At 47.9% G+C, this 21,302-nt stretch overlaps 1 protein-coding gene across 3 annotated transcripts in view; it reads left to right on the top strand.

Moving 5' to 3' along the window:
- The first annotated feature begins 1,340 nt into the window (after positions 1 to 1,340).
- PLEKHM1 (pleckstrin homology and RUN domain containing M1) overlaps positions 1,341 to 21,302 on the top strand; it is a 48,263-nt gene continuing 28,301 nt past the window's right edge. Inside the window, exons 1-5 of one of the 3 annotated variants that reach the window (XM_079905953.1) lie at positions 1,341 to 1,497; positions 5,563 to 5,651; positions 8,510 to 8,757; positions 10,526 to 11,152; positions 19,405 to 19,810. In XM_079905953.1, coding sequence (XP_079762079.1) covers positions 5,604 to 5,651; positions 8,510 to 8,757; positions 10,526 to 11,152; positions 19,405 to 19,810 — 1,329 coding nt within the window. In that variant the 5' untranslated portion in view covers positions 1,341 to 1,497; positions 5,563 to 5,603. Of the gene's footprint in view, positions 1,498 to 5,562; positions 5,652 to 8,382; positions 8,758 to 10,525; positions 11,153 to 19,404; positions 19,811 to 21,302 lie in introns of those variants that run through there. The other 2 variants (XM_079905954.1, XM_079905952.1) reach the window with 2 other exon arrangements.

Genomic DNA, 21,302 nt, shown 5'->3' with positions numbered 1-21,302 from the left:
ACACAGTGGACGCCAGAGATGATGTTACACGTTGTGAAGAGTGTAGGTGAGAGGGTTCCCAGGAGGCGAAGGCGAGTACAGAGGCTGTTGAATCACTTCCTGTTTTTGCAGGTGCTGAATCTTTGAGTTTTGGCCATTTGGTTACCCATGAACGTGGGGAGTTGAGATATCTGAGTAGCTGAGGCAGAGGGACATTCTTGAGGCACCCGGGCCCCAAGCTCAGCATTTATCATCTCCTGGGCTTTTAGGGCACACATTCTCTCCGAATTCTAGTGACCTGGCTTCAGAGGGTTGGCCGTCTGGCAGCAATTTTAAAGGGCCCCAGACAGGACCCGCTGTCTTTGCTTTTGCCGTTTATAGTCTTGTTCCTTTGAAAGTTGAAGCTCTCCCTTCAGTGTCCCCCCACCCCACCCCCTATTAAGGTGCAATATATCAGAGTGGTCTCAGCCTGCTGGCAGGGTGATTTAATGAAAGGAGTTGCATCGTGGCTGAGAATTCTATACCTCAGCTTTCCTCGGTCTGTGAAATGGAGATAACCTGCCCCTGAGCCTTATTTTTGTTTTATTCTTCTGTTCATTCAGCAGGTATTTTCTGAGCACCACTGCGTGCTCTGTGTTGTTCTAGGCACTAGAAATGTAATGGTGAATGAGTTGAGCAAAGTTCCTGTTTTTAGTCATTCAGAGTTTGATCCTTGCTGGAATCCTAAGGATGGGACAGAAATATGGGGGAGATGGGTATTATTGAATGGAAGGAAGGAGGGGGGAAAGAAAGTTACCCCCTGTTCACTGATTCACATTTCTGGGCTCACTCACTAGCCTTTGGTTTGGGAATCACAGGCTAGACGTTTCTTGCCCTCCAGCTGGTATCCAATTGCTTCAAAGATGCAGTTCCCCAGCACACTCTCTGCATCCCCCGCCCTCCAGGACACTTGTCCAGAAATCCAGCCTTTTACAGGTGGGAGGAGGTGCAGTTTACTCAGCACTAACATGTCTGAAAGATCAGCTGCCTTTCTGAATCAGAAGATAACTTTGTCATTCTTTTCCAACTGATAACTTTGTCATTCTTTTCCAACTGAAAATCATGACTCATCAACTGGTACAGCAGCTGGATGGCTTAAACGTCAGGCTGTTTGTTCTGAACAGCCCGGTACAGGGTTGGATTCAGGCTGTAGAGAGGAGGCTGTTGAGAATGGCTGAGAAGTCTCTAAGGAGGAGAGGTTGCTGTTTACCTATGGATGGAGTGTTTCAGAAGCGGGGAAGCCAAGCCATCCATTTCTTCTTTTAATGTAAGTCTCATATAAGCCATTTTTTTTCTTTCTTCCTTGGTCTCTGAAAGAAGTGAAATTGGATGTTTGCAGAAGCCCAGGCAGTATAATAAAGAAAAGCAACCAGAACAATTCCTTCCTGTGTGTTGGAACATTTAAGAAAGGACAGCTGTGAAACCTGTGTACCATGGAAAGGATGTGGCCTCAGCTGGTTGGGACTACAGACCTGATGGGTAAGATTGTTTCTTGTTGATTTTAGCCTTATTTGATAAAAATGGAGCTTTCTGAGTACTAAGTTAATTATTACCTAGTCTATAAGTAATCAGTTTGCCTGAAACTCTTGGAACCAGAGACCTGAGACAGTTTGGTCTGGTGAAGTCTGACACAAGACTTAGAATGAGGAAACCAGACAGTTTTGTCCCTTACCTGGGGCTCTTTTCTGCTGAGCCTTAGTCTTCTCCTCTGTAAAACGGGGATAATCATCCTTCTCTCACAGGATTGTTTTTTGTTTTTTTTAATTAATTAATTAATTTATTTATTTTTGGCTGCGTTGGGTCTTCATTGCTGTGCGCAGGCTTTCTTTAGTTGCAGAGAGCAGGGGCTACTCTTTGTTGTGGTGCATGGGCTTCTTGTTGTGGTGGCTTCTCTTGTTGCAAACCATGGGCTCTAGGCACATGGGCTTCAGTAGTTGTGGCTCTCGGGCTCTAGAGTGCAGGCTCAGTAGTTGTGGCACACGGGCTTAGTTGCTCCGTGGCATGTGGGATATTCCCAGACCAGGGCTCGAACCCGTGTCCCCTGCATTGGCAGGCAGATTCTTAACCACTGCACCACCAGGGAAGTCCCCAGGATTGTTTTAAGAATTAAATGAGATTAGAGAAGCTAGGAGAGCCATGTCAGGATGAATCAATACTTACGGGGAGAGGTAGACTTCTCGTGGTTAAGAGTTGCCTAAAAGGCAGACAGAAGTCACCTTTTCTGCTAAACTCCACCAGTAATGTTTGAAGAGCTCTTTGGTAATGTTGCCCACGTTCTCTCCTTAACTCTTTTTAGCCTAGGTCTCCTTGCAGCCACGCCTCTCTTTGCTTTGGCTTTTGGTGTCAATGAAGACTGTTCTGGGGACAGGAAGTGAAACCAGTCCCATAGGAAGGTGGACTGGGGGTCTGGAGAATGACGGAGTGCTGACCCAGCAGTCAGGAGACCCAAAGCCCCCTTATGGTTCCGTCAGCAAGTTCTCGTGTCTCCTGCGCCCTGAGGCATGATGGAGCAGACCCACATAGGTGGGGTGCTTTGGCTTCTTGCAAAGAAAGTTGTGCCCTGGATTGTGGCCCGAACCCCAAAGCCTCAGTCCTGTTTTGTGAATTGTCAAGTGGCCATTCTCCTTCTGGACTCCTCTGCACCGTCGTCAGTCATTTTGTGGCTTTTCTGACTCTTGGTTTTAGGGGGTGATTACATGTCTTCCCCTGCTCTGACCTCTCAGCATCAGTTTGCTTTGGGTTTTTAGCAGACCCTTACTGGGCTGGAGGACCCACTTACTAACAGGCCTCCCTCCGTCCCATGAATACTATTTTCAGTTAATTAGTCAATGAGGCTTTAACGGATCCGGGCTGTTCTTCAGATTGTTGAGGCCTGAGCCCTTCCTGGCCTGGCCCGTGGCTGGCTGAGGGAAGGGCAGTTTCGCAGCTTGAGGCTCTAGAAGGGCAGGCCGGAGGGGAGGCCTTCGGCTGCTGGAATTGCTGAAGGCGATTGGAACCCAGGGTCTTGGAGCCAGAGAACCTGGATTTGGCCTCCTGGGCTGCACAAGGGTGGCCTGGAAGGAACATTGTCCAGAGGGGCTGTCTGCAGCACATGTCCCCTTGTCTGGGGCGCTGGTGGCTGGAGTGTGGAGGAGAGCCCTGAAGAATCCCTGGTAGGTGGGAGGGGGGTGAGGTGAGGGTGAGGTAAGTCAGACAAGGCCTGAGGCCGGGGGCCCGTGTTCTGGGGTCTCTCACACCCTGACCAGAGTTGGCTCTGTGGGGGCCGCCCTCCACATACCTCCCTCCCTCTGCATGTCCTTACTTGGAGAGGTTGGCTCTGGGTCCTGTTTACCCACTGCCCACTCCACAGGCCAGGGATTGAATCAGAGCAGCTCCTACCATTTAGGGCCACTCTGCCTCTCTCATCTCCAAGCATCATGCCCGTGTCCCCCTGTAAACCTCTCCTGCCAGACTGACCTCAGTGTTCCACTGTGGCCTCTCACCGGGGCCCCCGGCTGAAGAGCCCTCCTCCCAGGCCTCCCCTGCCCCCTCGCCAGTCGCCCCCTTAGCCCCAGCCCACACCCGCCTCTTCCAGAAGGGAGGTGGTCGCACTCCTCCTGGAATCTGGGGGTTTCTCTTGGGCTTGGGTTGCTGTTGTCCTGGCGGCGGCTGGTAGAGTTGGCCACTTACCAGCCCTGGGATCTTGGGAATTTCCCAAGCTTCTATTTCTTTTTTTAAAAATTTATTTATTTATTTAATTTTGGATGTGTTGGGTCTTCGTTTCTGTGCGAGGGCTTTCTCTAGTTGCGGCTAGTGGGGGCCACTCTTCATCGCGGTGTGTGGGCCTCTCACTGTCGCGGCCTCTCTTGTTGCAGAGCACAGGCTCCAGACGCGCAGGCTCAGTAATTGTGGCTCACGGGCTTAGTTGCTCCGCGGCATGTGGGATCTTCCCAGACCAGGGCCCGAACCCGTGTCCCCTGCATTGGCAGGCAGACTCTCAACCACTGCGCCACCAGGGAAGCCCAGCTTCTACTTCTTATCTGTCAGACTGAGATGATAAGACACTCCTAGGATGGTTATCAGGAATGAATGGGGTAACACATGTAAAGGGCACAAAACCCATTTAACAGGTCTTGGTTTTACTAACTTCTTTGGGCCATGGGTTCTTGAGAGCAGAGAAAGCAGTAACCTGATTTTCTCTCTCTTTATTATTTTTTGTTGGTGGTGGTGGTGTCCCCTCATGCTTAGCTGTGTGGCCACTAGAGATTTGTTTAGATGTGAGTGTGCCTGTCCAGTCCTGCCCTGTGCAAGTTCCCGGGGTGGGGCAGGCCAGGCAGCAGCCCCTTCATGCTCAGGCCGCAGTCCTCGCCCCCACCCCACCCTTGGCCTCAGCCACCCCGGGAGAGAGCCAGCTGCCCCGAGAGATTTCTCTGCGTACTGACTTCAGCTGCTAGCACACGCTTAGTTAGGTAGTGGCATTCTTCGCCTGTAGATTTGGGCGGCCGCATCCACTGGGGTTAGAGATACCATTTATCCTCGGTAAATATCAGGCCCTGCGCTCAGCGTTTTCCATACTCATAGTCTCCCCTTAAGAGGTCTGATACATGCCCCAGTGTGCCTAGCTGGTTAGTGGCAAATTGAGATCAGAACCCGTGTTGTTCCCCTTCAGACATGTCCCTATGCTGCTCAAGCTAGACCTTTGCAGCCCAAAGGAGAAGCAGCTGTGTGGCGAGAGAGCCCTTCCTTTTGAAGGCGTTTCAGTTGTACTTTTCCCCACTGAGCTGGCCGACCCTGGGATGGGACGGGAGTCGGGACAGTTGCAGAGCCCAGGCCCTGAGTGTGAATTGTGAGCCCCTGCTTCCCGGCCCCTGTGGATTCTTGGCACCTTCAGCTGCAGCATCCCCCCTTGCAGCCTCAGATCTGTATCTAAGTTAGCCTTTTTTTTTTTTAAATAAATTTATTTATTTATTTTTGTCTGTGTTTGGTCTTCATTGCTGCACGCGGGCTTTCTCTATTTGCAGCAGGCAGGGGCTACTCCTCGTTGCGGTGTGCGGGCTTCTCATTTCTGTGGCTTCTCTTGTTGCGGAGCACGGGCTCTAGGCGCGCGGGCTTCAGTAGTTGTGGCACACGGGCTCAGTAGTTGTGGCTCACAGGCTCTAGAGTGCAGGCTCAGTAGTTGTGGCACACGGGCTTAGTTGCTTCGCGGCATGTGGGATCTTCCTAGACCAGGGCTTGAACCCATGTACCCTGCATTGGCAGGCGGATTCTTAACCACTGCGCCACCAGGGAGGTCCCTAAATTAGCCTTTTATTCCCTGCTTTTTTGTGCCAGCATTTGGAGTGGCGTCAAGAGCCCTTTCTACCCACCCTTTGGGATAGACCCGCCCATGGCACACCCCACGAAATCTTTTTTCCTTCCTTGTTTCCATCCTTAAAATCCACTCTCAGTTTTTACTTTTGTATTGAAAGTCCTTGCAGTTGCAGGTTGAGTAAGATGGGGGTGGGGCGTGGGGAGGAGATCGTTTGGGCACAGTGATTGTTCATCCGGCCGTGTCTGTCCCTGTAGGTGTCATGTGATTCTTCTGGGGAGCTGCTGCTTGAGTGGAAATGCTCTCAGCGGTGGAGAATGGACTGGGCCCCCGGGCTGCCATCCCGGTAGGCAACAAGGGAGAATCAAGGGTGGGGGAAGGGGTGCCTGGGACAGCCATTTCATTGTTTTTTCTCACTTTGAAATGCATTTGCACTGTTCAGAAAGAGAGGCCTGGAGTTGAGAAAAAGTGATAGCAGAAGCAGGCTCCGAGGAGAGCCTGCCCTTTCTAGATCATCTTATTGGTGATAAAATGGAGATTTACAAAAAACAATGGAGATTGCATGTAGGTTACCTGAGGACCAAGGATTTCTCCAAAGAAGATACACAAATGACCAATAAGTACATAAAAAGACGCTCCACATCATTAGACATTAGACAACGGCAAATCAAAACCATAATGAGGAAAACAGAAATAGAGTCACTACGGACGTAGAAAACAAACTCATGGTTACCGGGGACAAGGTGTGGGAGGGATAAATTGGGAGATTGGGACTGACGTATACACACTACTATATATAAAATAGATAACCAATAAGAACCTGCTGTATAGCACAGGGACTCCACTCAGTACTCTGTAATGGCCTGTATAGGAAAAGAATCTAAAAAAAAAAAAAGGTGGATATATGTCTATGTATAACCGATTCACTTTGCTCTACACCTGAAACTAACACAACATTGTACGGCAACTATACTCCAATACAAATTTTATTTTAAAAGTAAAATAGTAAGAAAAAATAATCATAATGAGGGACTTACCCAGTGGTTCAGTGGTTAAGACTCCGTGCTTCCAGGGTGGGGAGGTATGGGTTCAGCCCCTGGTTGGGGAACTAAGATCCCACACGCCGTGCGGCGTGGCCAGAAAAAAAAAAAAACAACATAATGAGATACTTCTTCATATCCACTAGGATGACTGTAATCGAAATGGCAGACAATAATAAGTATTGGTGGGGTTGTGGAGAAGGTGGAACTCTCATACCTTCCTGGTGGGAGTGTAAAATGGTACAGCCATTGTGGAAAACAGTTTGATAGTTCCTCAAAAAGTGAAACATAGAGTTGCATGTGACTCAGCAATTCCACTCCTAGGTATACACCCAAGAGAATTGAAAATATATATTTACACAAAAAACTATGAACATGAATGTTCATAGCAGTGTTGTAGCCAAAAAGTGGAAACAACCCAAATATCTATTAATTGATGAATGGATAAATATAATGTGATATATCCATGCAATGGAATATTATTTGGCAATAAAAAGGAATGAAGGACTGATATATGCTACCACACAGACAAACTTGAAAACGCGCTAAGTGAAGTCAGACACAAAAGGCTGCATATCATATGATTCCATGTATAAGAAATGTCCAGAATAGGCAAATCCATAGAGACAGAAAGTAGATCAGTGGTTGCCAGGGGTTGGGGGAGAAGGAATAGTGAGTGACTGCTGATAGGTACAGGGTTTCTTCTGGGGGTCATAAAAATGTTCCAGAATTAGATAGCGGAAATGGTTGCACAATTCTGTGAATGTACTAAAAACCACTGAGCTGTGTATTTCAATAAGTGAATTTTATGATATGTAAATTATGTCCCATTAAAGCTGTTCTAAAAAAGGAACATTTAACTTTTCAAAGAACATTAACATTAATTGTGTTGGCTAAAATAAAAGTGAAACAGTGAAATATTTGTCCATAATCCTATCACCTAATAATTCAAACCAGTTTTTCTGCAATCCCTTCCAGTCCTTTTCCAAACCCTTAGGTAATTTTGACATATGTACTTATATTATGATAGAACGATCTTAACTATGTATTTTCAAAGGACTTTAGGTATATTTTATAATTTATTCATTTAGCAAACATTTACTGAGTACATGTGCCAAGAACCAGGCCCATTGTTGAGGGCACGAGGATGAATAAAAAACTAGTCCTGGGCTTCCCTGGTGGCGCAGTGGTTGAGAGTCCGCCTGCCGATGCAGGGGACACAGGTTCGTGCCCTGGTCCAGAAGGATCGCACATGCCGCGGAGCGGCTGGGCCCGTGAGCCATGGCCTCTGAGCCTGCGCATCCGGAGCCTGTGCTCCGCAACGGGAGAGGCCACAACAGTGAAAGGCCCATGTACCGCAAAAAAACCCAAAAAACTAGTCCTACTTTCAAAGAGTAATACCCCCAGCTGCAAATCACCAAGTATTATTTCCATTTAACAGATGAGAAAGTTGAGGCTTAGAGAGGTTAAGTGAAATATCTGAGGTGACCCAACTGGTGACTGACAGAGCTGAGACTAAACCCAGGCTCTGACTGCCAGGTCTAGGATCTTTCTTCATGTAAACCATGCTCCTGTTTCTGGGTGTTTTTATTGTTCTAAAGCAGCACTTTTTGACTCTTAACCTGTTGACTCTCAGTGGAATGTTGGTCATGTGATTAAGGTGGAAAGCCTCACCCCTGCCCTAAATGGATTACCCAAGCTCCCATAGCTGTAACTCTGATGGAGCCAGTATTTAAACACAAGGTGTATATGGCTCTCAGCTCACTGAAGTTTGGTTTAAAAAACAAACAGGGATTTCCCTGGCAGTCCAGTGCTTAGGACCCCGCGCTGTCACTGCCGTGGGCCGGGTTCAGTCCCTGGTCGGGGAACTAAGATCCCGCAAGCCTCTCCGTGCGGCCAATAAATAAGTAAATAAAAAATAGAAAACAAAGAAATTTTAAAAACACACGTATCTTTGCAAAAACTAACACATCTTGGGGCGATTTTCCTTTACTTCTCTCTGCTTTCTCTTTATTTTCTACTGTTAGCCTGCACTCGTTGTGCTACACAGGTATGTAGATTTGTGCATGCATGTGGACCCATGTGTTTGGCCACAGGAAGAGTCACATTGCAGGGGTCGCCACAGGAGCCTCTAAAGGCCTGTGTTATGTCTGGCGCCACCCAGGTCATCAAGAAGAAGCTAGTGGGCTCCGTGAAGGCACTGCAGAAGCAGTACGTGTCCTTGGACACAGCAGTCACAAGTGAAGACGGAGATGCCAACAGCATGTGCAGCGCCCTGGAAGCCGTCTTCATCCACGGCCTGCACACCAAGCACATCCGAGCCGAGGCCGGAGGGAAAAGGAAGAAAAGTGCCCACCAGAAGCCTCTGCCTCAGCCCGTCTTCTGGCCCCTCCTGAAAGCTGTCACCCACAAGTGAGAGCTGCTGGGGGCGGCGGGGCGGGGGGTGGAGGCGGTTCACGTCGGCGAAGAGCTTCAGAGTGTGGGATGCTGGGCTCTTCCCTCCAGCCGTGCGGGAGAGGCACAGAGAGCCCTGTGTCCCGGAGAGGAGATGGTGGACTAAGCGGGGTGGGGGTGGGGGGATGTTAGACCAGGGCTCAGTGAGCCCCTCAGGCCATGGCCTGGGGCAGCGTCGAGCCCCTGGGCTGGGTGCCCTAAGCAAGAGCAGGAGCCTTCTTTGTACCACCCTCTGGCAAATTCGGTAGTTGCAACAGAGGTTGTGCGGCCTGCAGAGCCTGAAATCTTTACTGTCTGGCCCTTTCCAGAAGTTTGCTGACCCTGCCTTAGGATGTTTGCACATCTGTGTGCTACGTATCATACTTGTAACAAGGTAGGGTTTGCTTCTTTTTTCTTAAGAAGAGTGGCATCCAGCTAGAGCCTCTGAATGTGTGCTCTGAGACACTTGTCTTGCTGGCCCTGCCCTGAACCGCCTGGGCTTCAGAGCAGGCAGCTGACACTGTGCCTCTCGGGGCTATTAAATGCCACCTCCTGCCCGAAGGTGCCTTTGTCAGTCTCTAATCTTCCTTCCCGTGCTACTGCCGCTGCCCTATCTCAGGCTCTTACCTGACTCCTGGGTGGCAGTGCCTTTCTAATTGTCCCCCTTATCTCATTCTGTCTTTCCTTTGGTCAGTCAGCCAACATTTACTGACCTTAAGCTGACTGGAGCTCCATCACTGGGTTCTGCAGAGTACGGTCCGCACTCCCGTGGGGGAGACGTGCACAGGGGTTGGCGGTAGTCAGAGGAGGGGCATTTACATCAGACCGAGGCATTCAGGAGCTGAGTTTGGTACACGTGGGGTCGGGTTGGGTAGGAACACCCCACCCTGAAGTCTGCGTAGCTGCGAGCACGTCACTTTCCTGAGCAAAAACCCGTAGCCCACAGGCTCCCAAACGCCAGCCTGGGGTCTGCTTCACTTGGCTGGGGCCCCGGAACCTGTATCCTAACCTAGTTCCCCAGGTGATTCGGGTGCACAGCCAGGTGTGGGGAGCATCGCCCCGCTTTGCCTCCCCCGTTTGATACTCAAGGCCCTGCATTACCTGACTTTGCAACCCAATCACCCACTCTTCGTCCGTGTGCTGTAACTGGAGCGCTCCCCACTCTTGTTACAGTCTGTTGCTTTCCTACCCTTTATGCTTTTTTCTCCGTCAGTCCCTTGTGCCTCAAAGTTTCTCCATCCATCTTTGCCTCTTGTAGTCTCTCAAGGCCCAGCTCAGATACTACCCTCTTCTGTGGTGTTTTTCTTACTCCAACCCAGAGGTGGTTACCCAGCCCTCACCCCAGCTCTGCTAACAACAGGGCTCACCTCAGTATGCCCTTGAAAGGCGGTTTCCTGGACCGAGGGTAGGGACCATGACTTTACCCTGTGTCTTCGCAGCTCCAAGGACCTCAACCTAAAATTTAGGGGCTTAGCAGACATGTCCTGGGTGAGCAGATGATGTCAGGGGCCGGACGGGTAGTTGTCATGAAAATGGCAACAATCCTTCATGACACTAAATGTAAAAAAGTTGGGGGTTTAGAGCTGAACCTTTCTAAATTCCCCTTTGAACACTGCTATCCAGGAGCTTTTCATGCCTATGTGTATTTGTGGTCGTTGTTACTGGCTCTTGCTAACCAGTGGATAAAATGACATGTCCATGATTTGGAGTTGTTTCTTGAAAACACGTGTGTTCTCCACCTTCCCAGACACATCATCTCGGAATTGGAGCACCTGATCTTCGTGAGCACGGACGTGGGCCGCTGCCGGGCCTGGCTGCGGCTGGCCCTCAATGACGGCCTGATGGAGTGCTACCTGAAGCTGCTGCTGCAGGAGCAGGCCCGCCTGTGCGAGTACTACCAGCCCACGGCCCTGCTCCGTGACGCCGAGGAGGGCGAGTTCCTCCTGAGCTTCCTGCAGGGCCTGACGTCCCTGTCCTTTGAGCTCTCCTACAAGTCTGCCATCCTAAACGAGTGGACGCTCACCCCGCTGGCCCTCTCCGGGCTCTGCCCGCTCTCGGAGCTCGACCCCCTCACTACCTCCGGAGCGGAACTACAGCGGAAGGAGTCTCTGGATTCCATCTCCCATTCCTCAGGCTCGGAGGACATCGAGGTCCAGCACTCGGGCCATAAGATCCGACGGAACAGGGGGCTCACGGCCTCCTCCCTCAGCCTGGACACGGCCAGTTCATCCCAGCTCTCTTGCAGCCTCAACTCTGACAGCTGCCTGCTCCAAGAGAATGGCTCCAAGAGTCCAGACCGTTCCGAGGAGCCCATGTCCTGCGACTCAGACCTGGGGATGGCAAATGCTGACGATTCGGACCTGTCTCTGCAAGAGTGAGTACCCCTCCCCCACCCCTTCCCTCTCTTTCTCCTTCCTTCTTCTCTTCCTCTTGCCCTCCCTCCCTTCCTGGGGCATGTGATTGCCTGTCACTGAGCACGGAACTCTGTTAGGGCGTAAAGACAGACGAAGGGGGCAGGGACTCTCCCCCAGAGACTGGAATTGCTGGGAGCTGTACCTTCAGGCAGACTGGGGCCAGTGGGGAGAATGCATTTAGATGGGGCTCAGAGTTGGTTCCAGCCCCATCTCTGTCCTGGTGACCTGTAACAAGTTATTTAATCTCTGAGATTTAGTGTGAAATATTATTGTCGTCTTCATCTAGAGAGAAGGAAACTTATAGTTCAGAGCTCTATGTACAACTTCCAAAAAAGTGCAGTGAAGCACAGTGCATAAGGGTGATCTTCTGGGACCTCACAGAAGACCTTCTGGGGGACAGAAAACCTGAGTGATGCCAGGACGGGGGTGGCAGACAAATGGGGACGAGCAAGTGTGTGGAGGAGGAGGACATGCAATGACGAACTGGACTGGAGAAGGGAGCCTGGCCAGAGCCTTCCTTCCTTCAGGCTTTTTAACATTAATTTTTGAATAGATAATATATTTTTATAGTTTAAAAAAATCTAAAATATATACAGTGAAAAGACTTTCCCACTGTATTTATGTAACCATAATTATTAATTTCTTGCATATTTTTCCAATTTCTAAATGCATCTATAACAAATATGAATGTACAAATTTTAAATTTTTCCTTTCTTTCTTTTTTTTTTTTTGCGGTACGCGGGCCTCTCACTGCCATGGCCTCTCCCGTTGCGGAGCACAGGCTCCGGATGCGCAGGCCCAGCGGCCATGGCTCACGGGCCCAGCTGCTCCGCGGCATGTGGGATCTTCCCGGACTGGGGCACGAACCCACGTCCCCTGCATCGGCAGGCGGACTCTCAACCACTGTGCCACCAGGGAAGCCCTTTCTTTTTTTTTTAAATTGAAGTATAGTTGATTTACAATGTTGTGTTAGTTTCAGGTGTACAGCACAGTAATTCAGTTATTTATACATATATATAAATATGTTATATATGTATAATATATATAACATTGTTATATATATATAAAATATATTGTTTTTCAGATTCTTTTCCCTTATAGGTTATTATCTTTCTTATTTCTTATTCCTTTCTTTCCATGAAAGCTAGTATAAATTATTCTATACCTTGTTTGGGAGATCTTTTCATATCAGAGCTTCTTTTTTTTTTTTTTTTTTCCTGTTACAGATTTTTCCATTGTATGAATGTACCTTAGTTTATTGAATCAGCCCTGAGTTTAATGGACATTGGAGTTCAGTGTTTCTATCAATAACCTGTGTATGTGGTCCTTTAGGCCTACACAAGCTAGCTCTGTTCAGTAAATTCCCAGAAGCAAAATTGCTGAGCCAAGGAATAAATTAATTTGTAATTTTCACAGATATTGCCTATTTGCACTCCATCAGGGTTGTGCTTATGTCCTCTCAGCCTTGTCAACAGAAGGTATCATCAAACTTTTGGAAATTTGCTCGTCTCATAGGTGAAACATGGTAGCCGTCTCTGAAGCATTTCCTCTAGTAGGACCTGTGTTACATCAGCTGTGTTTAGGACCTTTCCACTCCTGCTGTTCCCACCCTTCCCCCCACCTTGGTTCAGGTCTTCACAAGGCTCCCACCCGGTGTGGGAATCACGCCAGGATTGGGTGTCAGGGACTGGCCCTGGAGCAGATCTAGTTTCAAGCCCCGTTCCACCACCTACAAGCCCAGTAATGTCTCGTACACGGCTAACTCTTTTTGAGGTTCTGTTTCTTCATCTTTTTCTTTTTTTTTTTTAATTTTTATTGGAGTAGAGTTGATTTACAATGTTGTTTCAGTTTCTGCTGTACAGCAAAGTGATTCAGTTATACATATTCTTATATCCACTCATTTTTAGATTCTTTTCCCATATAGGTCATTACAGAATATTGAGTAGAGTTCCCTGTGCTATACAGTAGGTCCTTATTAGTTACCTATTTTATTGTTTCTTCATCTTTAAAATGGAAATTCCCTCATAGGGCTGTTTGAGAATCAAGTGAGATACCCATGAGTGAGATGCACACATAAGAATGTCTGGTAGGTCCCAGAAATGGCCTCCGAACATTGAGCACATTAGATAGAATTTTCACATGTCAAACGGAAGGATTGGATATAACGTGCTGGGAAGGAGCAGCCCCCACCCCAGAGATGCTGGGCCCGTGGCGTGACTGGGGCTCAGTCACCTGTCTTAGCCCTTGGTTGTCTCTCCCTCCTCCCGCAGACCAGCCAGCCTTCTCTTTGTCATGTGCCTCGCCTTTATCTTTCATGAGTCTTGTGATTGGAAAATTCCAGCTTAAGGCCACTGAATCAGTGACCATCCACCCTGCATGGGAAGTGTTGTCCTGGGTATTCCAGGGGAACTCAAGGGAAGAGGGTCAGGATGTACAGACCAACACTGGACAGTGATGTGAGGAAGCGGCAGACACCACACACACACACACACACACACACACACACACACACACACACACACACACACGTACACACACACACACACACAAGCACGCAGCCAGCGCCATCATTCTTAGAGCTGGGCTGGAAGTTTGTCTTGGAGCATTCACAGAGACCAGCATTTCTTAGAGTATATGTTTTAATGGTAAAGATGCTCACCAACACGTAAGAGTTTGCTTAAATGTATATAACTTAAAATTAGGCATAAACACGTTGTGCTTAAAACTCTTACAGCTATAAAGTCAAAACATCTACAAACTGGGAATTCCCTGGTGGTCCAGTGGTTAGAACTCTGCGCTTTCACTGCCAGGGCCCAGGTTCAATCCCTGGTCGGAGAACTAAGATCCCACAAGCCTCTCTGTGTGGCCAAAAAAAAAAAAAGAAAAAATCTACAAATTAAACATGAAGCGCAAAACCCATAACATTCCAAATGAAACTTATTAATGTTTTGCAGAAGCCAAATTACAGTTTGCCTTGTGAAGAGAGGATCGACTGTCCCACATAGCTTCTTTTGTGCTCATTGGGTCTGAATTATAATTATATCCTGAATTATAATTATAATTATATCATGCATAGGTACAGTCTAATGGTAAAAAGTGTGGACTCAGGAGCCGGACTGCCTGAGCCCTCCATCAACCAGCTTTGCCATCTCGGGCAAGTTACTCAACCTTTCTGACCTTGATGTCCTCATCTGTAAAATGGGGATAAGAATGCTTCAAAGGAATGCTGGGGAGATGAAATGAATTTAGGTCTGTCAAATGCTTAGAGCAGTGTCTGACACAGCATGCATGCTCACTGGGTGGTGGTGTCATTTTACTGGTGTACCTGTGACATCCGTTCTCCTACTGCTTGCCCTCACATACACTGCTGCAAAACCTTGGTTAGTAATATTTGTCAGAGGTCATTGTCATGAGGGCTTCCCTTGGGGGAAATGATTCTTAGCATGTGCAACCTACCTCTTTGCTTTTTTTTTTTTTTTTTTGCGGTACGCGGGCCTATCACCGTTGTGGCCTCTCTCGTTGCAGAGCACAGGCTCTGGACGCGCAGGCTCAGCGGCCATGGCTCACGGGCCCAGCCGCTCTGCAGCACGTGGTATCTTCCCGGACCGGGGCATGAACCTGTGTCCCCTGCATCGGCAGGCGGACTCTCAACCACTGCGCCACCAGGGAAGCCCTCTTTGCTTTTATTAGTGGCTCTTGACTGCCAAATAATACTGTGTATCACCAACACAATAGTCCGCATGTTCAGGAAAACCGCAGGCTCAGGATCACTTCTCAGGGGTACTTTATAAGGTGGCCATTCAGATTCTCCAGGCCATGCTTTTAATTTACTTCATACATAAGTATTTATAATACATATACCTTTTTTCCAGATGTTCTCTAAATGAAAGCACAAAGTTTAAAAATTTTCGAATAGTGGACTTCCCTGGCAGTCCGGTGGTTAAGACTCTGCGCTTCCAATGCAGGGGGTGGCTGGGTTCAGTCCCTGGTTGGGGAACTAAGATCTCACATGCCGGGCGGCGCAGCCAAAAAAAAAAAAACAATTTTCGAACAGAAAGGTTTTGGGAAACACGGCCCTGAACCAGACCAAAGTGGAAGGACTGTAGTGGTTTCAGTTTCATTTCTTTTCCTTTTTTTTTTCCCCCAGTTTCATTTCTATGTTTCATTTTCCTCAAAATTTTTAAAAATGTTCTTTCTTTTGCCTTTCCTTCAAAATCTCATCTCTAGCCCTTTTTTCCACTTGATGTACGTGTCTCTCTTATTCTCACTGGATCCTTCACCAATTCTGATGAAGCTCTGTGAGCTTCATTTCACCTTGACCTGGGTTTTTTGTTTTTGGGGGGTTTTTTGGCCGTGCCCTGCAGCTTGAAGGATCTTAGTTCCCTGACCAGGGATTGAACCCGTGCCCCCTTCAATGGAAGTGCAGAGTCCTAACCACTGGACTGCCAAGGAATTCCCCTTGATCTTGGTTTTGATTTGACAGAAGCTCTAATTGATCACACAAGCTTCCTGCTGTTTGGTGACATTTCTCTAAGCATTAAGTCACTCACTTATTCTAACACCCAGTCTACGCTTGTCATTAAAATCTTTCTTATAGGTTAGGATTCACTTCTAATTGGTAACTGTTTTGGTAATGCTAGTGAGTATTTCAGTAAATCTGTTCCTTTCCTTACACGTTTATGTTTGTGTACACAGAGGCTAAGCAGTCTTATCAATGATAATGAGGTTAACATTTATTGATCACTTTGTGCCAGACACTGTGCTAAGCACTTTACCTGTATTATGTCATTTAATCTTTGTCACAGTCATAAAAGATGGATGCTGATACCACATCCATTTTCCAGGTAAGGGAATTAAGTCCATGAACATAATGTTCACATTGTGGGGCCCACAGCCGTGTGTTAAGCAAGGCCAGGTGGACTCGGGAGCCCCTGCTTTTAATCACTCACCACACCACCTCCTGGGAGCCCATGAGGAGCCGGGACCTCACAGAGGACCTTGTAAAAAGTCTGACACCCTAGTTCATTTCAGAAGGGGGCCTCGTGGTTTGGACACATATAAGTGGTTAGCAAATGCCCCTCCTCCTCTGCCTGTGGAAACTACCCCTTTCTTTCCAGAGCTCATCATTGCCTCCTCACTGCAAATTGCACTCTTGGATTTTTTGTGGGTCTGTTTTTGGAGTGTGGCTTTTAGAGCAAGAGCGAGTCCCCACCTGCGTCCCCTCTGTAACTATTCCACAAACACATTTACAGCTTTCTCTGAGAGGTCATCTGTTTGTTTATCAAGATATGATTCACATATCACAACGTTCACCATTGTAAAGGGTACTGTTCAGTGGTTTTCAGTATATTCACAAGGTTGTGAATTCAACATCTACTGCTGTCTACCTCAAGAGCATTTTCATTACCCGTAAGGAAGTCCCTTACCCATTAGCTATGAATTTACCTTTTCTGGACATTTAATATCAATCGAGTCATACAATATGTGGCCTTCTGTGACTGCCTTCTTTCACTTAGTACCATGTTTTCAAGGTTCAACCACGTTATATAGCACATATCATGGGCAAATAATATTCCATTGTATGGATATATTACAATTTATTTATTCATCAATTAATGGACATTTTTTCCCCACTTTTTGGCTATTATGAATAATGTTGCTGTGAGCATTCATTTACAAGTATTTTGTGTGGACATATGTTTTGAATTCTTTTGGGTAAGTACCTAAGAGTAGAATTACTGAGTCCCATGATAACTCTTTATTTAACTTTCTGAGCAGCTACCAAATGTTTTCCACAGGGGCTGCACCATTTCACATTTCCACTGATAGTATACATGTGTTCCAATTTCTCCACGCGGGCCTCTCACTGTTGTGGCCTCTCCCGTTGCGGAGCACAGGCTCCGGACGCGTACACTCAGCAGCCATGGCTCACAGGCCCAGCTGCTCCGCGGCATGTGGGATCTTCCCGGACCGGGGCACGAACCCGTGTCCCTTGCATCAGCAGGCGGACTCTCAACCAGTGCGCCACCAGGGAAGCCCTCTCTGTCTCTTTTATTATAGCCATCCTGTTGGGCGTACAGTAGTATCTCGTTGTGGTTTTGATTTGTATTTCACTATTGTCTAATGATTCTGAGCACTTTTTCATGTCTTCATTGGCCATTTATATATCTTCTTTGGAGTAATGTCTATTCAAATCCTTTGCCTATTTTTTTTTCCTTTGCCTATTTTTAATTTATTTATTTTTTGAAAGCATTGTGCTTTTTTTCTTTTTAAAAATATTATTTTTGTTTGAATTTTATTTATTTTTTTATACATCAGGTTCTTATTAGTTATCCATTTTATACATATCAGTGTATACATGTCAATCCCAATCTCCCAAATCATCCCACCACCCCACCACCACACCACCACCACCACCACCACTTTCCCCCCTTGGTGTCCATATGTTTGTTCTCTACATCTGTGTCTCTATTTCTGCCCTGCAAACCAGTTCATCTGTACTATTTATTTATTTTTGGCTGCATCAGGTCTTAGTTGTGGCACATGGGCTCTTTGTTGCGGCCCACGGGTTTCTCTCTACTTGCAGCACGTGGGCTTAGTTGCCCTGTGCCATGTGGGATCTTAGTTCCCTGACCAGGGATCAAACCCGCGTCCCCTGCATTTTAAGGCGGATTCTTAACCACTGGACCAGCAGGCAAGTCCCGTCCTTTGCCTGTTTTTAAATTGGGTTATTTATTGTTGGGTTGTAAGAGCTCTGTATATTCTGGGTACTAGACTCTTATCAGATATATAATAATATTTGCACATTTTGTATGCAAATATTTTTATTATATTTTTTATTAGTCACTTATGCATTAGATGTCATATCTAAGAAACCATTGCCTGATCCAAAGATATGAAGCTTTACACCTCTTTCCTTCTAAGAGTTTTATAGTTTTAGCTCTTACCTTTAGGTCTTTGATCCATTTGGGGTTAATTTTTTTATATGCTGTGAGATGAGTCCAACTTTATTCTTTTGCATGGAACTATTCACTTAGCCCAGCACCATTTGTTGAAAGACTATTCTTTCCCCACTGAAATGTCTCAGTGCCTCTGTTGAAAATCAGTTGCCCAGAAATGCATGGGTTGGTCACCTCTTCTTGTCCAAAATGTCTATGTTGTTTGGGGTTATGATGGTGTAAATACGAGCAGAGCTCACCTAGAAGACAATCAGATGAAAACTTGAGTTCTAAAATCCTCTTTTCCGTAACCGCATTAAGGGGAGTTTGATGTGTCTTCTGCACCCAGTCTAAGCCATTAGGGCAGATACGTGCGATGGTGAGATCTCTTGGGCTCCAGACAGCTTTCTTGCCACCAGAACCTGTATTTGCCCATGATGTCCTCACTGGATTCATAAGCAGAGGTGGAGACAGCAAGTAGGTTTACTTCAGAAACAGAACTTGGATTCTCAGGAGAGGGAGGGAGAAGCAGCCACTAGCCAGTGCACGTTCCAGAGGTCCCAGAACTGTGTGTGTGTGTGTGTGTGTGTGTGTGTGTGTACACAAAGGCAGTGACATTGGCTCCCCCGGCCCCAGACACACCACTGAGGGGCAGAACGTGCCAGTCCCATCAGGAACACATCCCCGTGTACACGGGCACACGCACTGCACAGCTTGTATGCACTGTGCTCCAGCAGCAGCGTCTGGGGATTTGAGGCTTCTGTGGATCCACACCCAGCCCCTCACCCCGACCCTGCTGCCCAGGTACTGTTCCAGGAGCAAAGCAGGTCCTCACTTCGCCCAAGCCCGTGTCCCAGGGAGCGGAGTCTTGGAGCCCAGCTCTGAGACATGCTGTTCACCGAGGCACTGCTGAGGTCGCCTTGGGGCAGGGACCGGCCACACAGCTGTCTGGCTGAGCCGGCTCTTCAGGCCCACCGTTAGCCTGTTCAGAGGCTGAAAGGCGGTCAGTTCCCATTCGCCCCTAGTCCTGTCCTCTGCTTTGTGGGCTCTGTCAGCTGAGATCCTGGGCCGCACAACTCACCTGCCTACCCAACCTGCCCAAGTCCCAGCCGGGGAGCAACTTTGGTGGGAGTGTCTGTGTGTGTGAGCTGGGAGCGCAGCGATGATTAAGGGGTTGGGGGTTGTTTTGTTTTGTTTTTTGTTCAATCACAAAACAGCAGTTTTCCACTTAGCCTTGGGCATTCACACAGGTTTCTTTGTTTAAAAACTTCCAGGGTGTTGTCGGAATTCAGCAAAGCCCAGGTGAACTCTGTGCCAACCGACAGACTGAGCCACGAAGCGGAGGTTCCCACGCTGCAGGCCTTGCTCGCCCTCCGCGGCCTGGACACCAGCACACCCCTGCGCCTTGAGGTACCTGCAGAGCCCCGCCCCGCCCAAGCATCCCCTGGGACTCGAGAGGGGGACCGCAAGCAGGAGCCGCTTTCCCAGGCACCTGGCGCCCTGGGCTGGCCACAGCCGGGCAGTGCCCAAGCTGTCCCTTGGGGGAGCACTTCAGGCCAGCAGCCTCCTAGTCCTGTGAGGGAGGCGACCAGAGCAGTCGGCCGAGGAAGTGGCCAGCGGAAGCCTCCGGAGGAGGAGGGGCCTCGACTGAGCCTTGTGGTTCCCTCGCCCACCAGTCCGGTGAGTGGTACAAGCTGGGTTTTGGGGGGGGGCGCTGGTGAATGTCTCAGAGGCGGTGCGGGGTTTCTCCAGCTAGTGACCCCGAGTGGTCTCTGCCTTTTCCCCCTGAGCCTCTCGCCCTGCATGGTTTGGTATTAATAGCATTGTGGTGATGGAACTCATGTTCCTTGGGGTGTGAGTGGTGGATGTGAGCCGGGCTGTGCGCCCATCTCTTCCCATGGGTGTCTCCTGTCATCTGCGCATGGACCCTGTGGAGCAGGGAATTCTCACCCAACTGCAGACTCTCTTCTCTTAACCCCTGCCACTCAGGGGTTATGCCCTTAGGCCTTAGGCGAGGCCCTTCACCTCACTGAGCTTTGGTTTCCTCCTCAGTACTTGTTATTATTAAATTAACATTTTCGTGAAGCACCAGGCTTTGAAAATACTCATTTTGCAACACGAAGCAGGTTTCGGGCTGCACTGTCCACTTGGGCAGCCACTAGCCACGTGTGGCTCTGGAGCACTTAAAACGTGGCTCGTCCGAACTGAGATAAGCTGAGTAAGATACACACTGGATTCTGAGGACTTAGTAGGAAAAAAAAGAATGTAAAATGTGTCATTCATAATTTGATTATTGATCATGTTAAAATGAAAACATTTAAAATATGTATTTTAAATAAAATATATTATTAAAATTAATTTCACCTGTTTTTTTAAACTTTTAAAAATGTGGCCACTAGAACGTTTAAGGTGACCCATGTGGCTTGCGTTGTATTTCTGTGGGACAGCGCTGTTCTAGAATAAGCCAATCCAGTGTGTTGATGACGCGAGGAAGCCAGCTCTGGGACTGTCCTGGAGAGAGCCCCGAGGGTAGAGGCTGGAACTGTGGACCCCGGGAAGTAGTAGTCAAGCTGTGAACCCAAGCTCTTGTGCCATTTCACATTTGTTCTTGGGTCATGAAAAGCAGAAGTAGGAATTGGAGTGCACATCGTCACAGACACATAAAACCCAGAGCTCATCCTAGCCGCTGTCTGGGGCTTGTGTTGGGGATATAACCTTGCTCTTTCAGTTCCATCCACACACATCTCTCCTTTGGCCTGTAGCTTTCAGATCCTATAACTCAGGATGGGCCAGCGCCATGAAATAGACTATAGAAGAGGCATGTCCACTCTCTTTTTTTAACAGCTTTATTGGGATATAATTCACATGCCATACACTTCACCTAATTAAAGTGTGTAATTCAATTTGTCTTAGTATATTCACAGATTTGTACAACCATCACCACAGTCTAATTTTAAAACATTTTCATCTCCCATAAAAGAAACGCCCCTACCCATTAGCAATCACTCCTGTCCCTTTCCCCTCCTACCTCACCCCGCTCAACCCCTGGTAACCACTCATCTCCTTTGTCTATAGATTTGCCTGTTCTGGACATTTTACATAAATGGAATCATGTAATATGTGACACTTGTGATTGTCTTCTTTCAGTTAGCAAAATGTTTCATCCATGTTG

This window comes from Stenella coeruleoalba (genome assembly GCF_951394435.1).
Source record: "Stenella coeruleoalba genome assembly, chromosome: 19".
NCBI lineage: Eukaryota > Metazoa > Chordata > Mammalia > Artiodactyla > Delphinidae > Stenella > Stenella coeruleoalba.
This window is presented reverse-complemented; position numbering and strand designations above follow the sequence as displayed.